The 3,960-nt window shown below is 51.2% G+C and overlaps 1 protein-coding gene across 1 annotated transcript in view; it reads left to right on the forward strand.

Annotated features, from left to right (window-relative positions):
* Positions 1 to 3,675: 3,675 nt before the first annotated feature.
* BBA_00530 (Hydrophobin 2) overlaps positions 3,676 to 3,960 on the forward strand; it is a gene marked incomplete at both ends in the record, with an annotated part of 1,330 nt that continues 1,045 nt past the window's right edge. The window contains one exon of the mRNA XM_008595627.1: positions 3,676 to 3,958. Coding sequence (XP_008593849.1) covers positions 3,676 to 3,958 — 283 coding nt within the window. The remainder of the gene's footprint in view (positions 3,959 to 3,960) is intronic.

The following is a 3,960-nucleotide window of genomic DNA, read 5'->3' on the forward strand; positions in this document are numbered from 1 at the left end:
AAGCCAACTCGACTCTAGGGTAGTTCATTGATCGCTGCCCAGCATTCGACATCAGACGCCAATTCCCTACAAGCAAAGACTACCCTGTCGATCACTGCAAGTCGATCACAGCATTAGAGTTGTGCCAAATTTGGCGAGACATCTGCCAACAATAGAGCTAGGCCTTGTCTCCAGAGCCGATCTCCCACTCCTTTGACGTGAAGGGAGAGGTTTAGCGTCTTCGACGTCTCATAGTTTTGGTTAAGTGGCTGTGCGAAGCGAAGGAATACAACGAAAACGAAGAACGGGAAAAAAAGAGAAAGAACAAAAAAAATACAAAGAACAAAAAACCGTCCAGCCTTGAGAAAAGCGAACTTACTCTCAACTGTATTCCGCGGAGAAAATACCTACGAGCCGTTTGCACAGCTTGACATCAAAGCACCACCCTGGAACCGCAGGCCAGCGGCCAAGACGCTGTTATGTTTCTGTGCATCTGTAACTCGCCTTGAGAGTTATGCCATATGATTAAATAAGAGCTTAGATCCCATATCACTGTCATTTGGCTCTAAACTTTTGTGCGACGTCGAGACCTGTCACCCTAATCGGTTCGTAGCAGAGCAGAGCGTGCCTTGCAGCGATGCGCCAACCCACTTTCCGCTCCCTCATGCTACAAGAGGTAAGTCATAGTCTAGGCGTGTGTCTATATATGGGAATTTTTGGACGGGTTGTTGAAATGGAAAGCGATTGTCTCGAGAAATCAGCTTCACGTGGGAGACTCGCTTGCTAGTGTTCTTCAGAATGCCGAGTTTGTTGTTGTGAACTCGACTACCACTGGCCGGCATCAATGAAAGCCCCCGAATTCCAGCAATTTACTTTGTCGTTGTCATCTAGGGAGGATGGCGTGGAAGATTACGAGAAGAAAGCGAAGGATTGGAAAACAAAAAGCAATGTCCTTGGCTAATTTGCTTATTTGGCTACTAGCGCACCACAAATACGAGTGCGCGGTCTTGTTGGTGCCACTCTGATGAAGAGAGCGAGAAGATGATGAATGAAAGAGACCCCAATGTGCGAAAAATTGGAAAGGAGAAAATGGAACATGGATACTTGTCAGCAAGGCTATGGTGCGCGTCGCTTTGCAGCTCGACGCCGAGGGGACATGCAAGCCACATATCGACCAGGGCCAAGTTAAGAGAGGATATTTTAAAGTATTACATTGATAGTCTCAATCCTGTAATTACAATGTCTGACCATTGTCGGATAAGATTTTGAGACGTGACTGAGCGTGCGAAGCCGTCACGGCCGTGTAGCCGTCGATTGATGAAAGACTGCGGAAGGGTGACTGTCGACCAATCAATTTAGTAGCGTAGCGAACACAGGACCGACAGTATGGTTTCCAGCCGAGACTGCAGATAGACGAGTCATACCTCGGAGTCTCGGAAGAGGCAACACATTGTTTTCGAATTGTCTTGACCTTGAGTGGATAAGAAGTGCCGGGCCGGCAAGGCGGGTTGTGGGAGACCAACTGCAGAATGACATAGCAAAGACTTATACGGATATGAATGTTGATTAATATTCCTGTTGATTCTGACAAGATGCTTGTTCAAGTCTCCCTTTTATTGCATCTTGTGAAATTTGGTGGTAGACCAAGCTTTCCATCAGCCGCGCGCAGCGGGTCGAAATAGATCGTTGTTGCTTTCATGGCTGGCCCTCCGCCAGGCATGCATCGTGAACCTCTGTACGGATAGTAGCCGGCGCGAAGAACGCATAGCTTGAATGTAATACCGATGATGCATATATGTCGATCGTCAGAGCCAAATGCCACCCGCATTCGCACCTGCATGGGCGGGGAGCAGGCAGGCCTGAGGATGTTGTGCAACTGCTATCTAGACACCAAAGCGGCAGATGCGCACAGCTCAGGCGGGCAAGGGCCCGAGAGGCGGTTGGTGGTTGATGAGAAGGAAGCTGCGAGGATGGTAGCGATAAACACGCTTGATTCCGACAGAATGAACTGACAAGAGAGACAGTCTCTGTTCGAGTGGACCATGAGCCATTGTATGCAAAGGAAAAAAAAACAGGCTTGACGGTCTGGGGCCCAAAGGTAGCACAAGCCAGAAAAGGACCAGAGGCTGAGAGCTGATAGCGCTAATGCAGGTCAAGCAGCTGGCTCGCTCATTACAGGTAGTGGCTGCAGGTGCTTTTTGAGCGTGCAGTGCACTAAAGTCAGGCACAAACACTGCCCAGGTGATCCTAGAAAGAACCAAGTCCGAGTCCGTACAGATTATTGAGAACTGAATGGCATCTTTTTTCTCTCAAGCTCTGAGAGGGCCTGTAAGCGAAAGTCCCTTATTCACTTGCGTAGTGAGATGAAAGCTGGCAAATCGTCAACTGACTGCTTCGGGCAGTGATGTTCGTCCCAGAATAACCCCCGGAGACCCGGGTACGGGCCGCCGCTAAATCAAGATCCATCGCCCCGCTCATCACAACTCCTAGGTAGGTAATTAGGTAGCGTCTGCCATTTCTCTTCCTACAAGCCCCCAACTCCCTTCAATCGTGCTTGCCTGCCCCTGCCAAGCCCCTTCTCCTGGGCCCGGGATCGGCCTCGATATTGGAAGCATCCTGGTCGACAATATGCAGCTATTCATTCGTCCTGTCACAACCGGGAAAAAAAAAGAAAACAAGGTGGACGCGCGGATTGACCATGGCCCGCTTGCTTGCATCGTCGTGACCCGTTTGCCATCACCCACCTCGGATCCTGACGTCCGTTGTTGCCCAGTGTGCCGTATTTGGCTCACTCGCGATTGTAAGTTTCTGCTGAGTATTGTCTGATCACCAATGCAGCTACTGATATCGGCCAGGTCATCTGCTCGCTGGTGATACCACTACATGCGGAAATGACCCTGGACCTCGGCCAGATATCGTGGCCACAACTGGAAGCCAGCCAGGGGCACTTCCAAGTGCAACTGAGACATTGATATGTTACTCTTTGCTGCATCAAAAAACTATGCAAGCAATGTCCGGAGAGCTCACATGCAAAATTACCACGGGCTCGAGCATCGAGCGCCGTCCCGCAACCGACTTGAAGCTAGTTATCGGACTAGTGCAGCCTATTGTCTCTGCTCTTTCTTGTTTGCAAGAATCCAACCGGCCTCAAAGCCCAACTCGCAAAGTCCTTCCACGACTGGAATCCCTCTTCAGGTCTCGGACGGTCTATGACCAGGGTCTTTTGGACTTGGCCGCTAACATCGGTTGGCAACTACTTACTCACTGCGGAGACTCGATACGAGACCGCCGCTCACACATATCGCCTTGGCCATTACATCCGTCGCCCTCTATCCGAGAGCGGGTCTCTATATGCAAGGTTGACGTGCCTCGAATGTCGCCTCAGCTTCGGACCTAGTCTGGACTCGTTCATATTGCCTCTACGAGCAGCGTCACGGCAAAGGGCAGTTGCCGAAACTTAACAAACATGGGTGTTCGTACAGCTGTCTACCCCTGGACGACGGTTACAAAGATGAGGCAACCTGCTCATCAAAGATAAATACCCACACCCTTCCGACACGCTTACAATAACTCACAGCTTTGATAACTCGTCTCATCCAGCCCAGTCCTGCTCAGTCCTTTTGCTTCAGGCCTCTACCGCCTCAGTCACTCTTTACACTTGCGTCTAACTACTCTAAAACGACTGGGATAACTAAGATGAAGTTCCTCACTGTCGCTGCTGCCATCTTTGCCAGCACCTCGCTTGCTGTGCCCACCAACAACCACAACGGTGGCGGTGCTTGCGTCCCTCGCCCGAACCCTGGCAACAGCAATACCAGCTCTGCCCCCGGCGGTAACCCGACTGGCGGTCACACCAGCTCTGGTCCCGGAACCAAGCCCACCGGCAGCCACACCAGCTCCGGTCCCGCAACCAAGCCCACCGACGGCAATACCAGTTCTGGTCCCGGGACCAAGCCCACTGACGGCAATACCAGCTCCGGT

The sequence above is a fragment of the Beauveria bassiana genome (genome assembly GCF_000280675.1).
Source record: "Beauveria bassiana ARSEF 2860 unplaced genomic scaffold BBA_S00001, whole genome shotgun sequence".
Lineage (NCBI taxonomy): Eukaryota > Fungi > Ascomycota > Sordariomycetes > Hypocreales > Cordycipitaceae > Beauveria > Beauveria bassiana.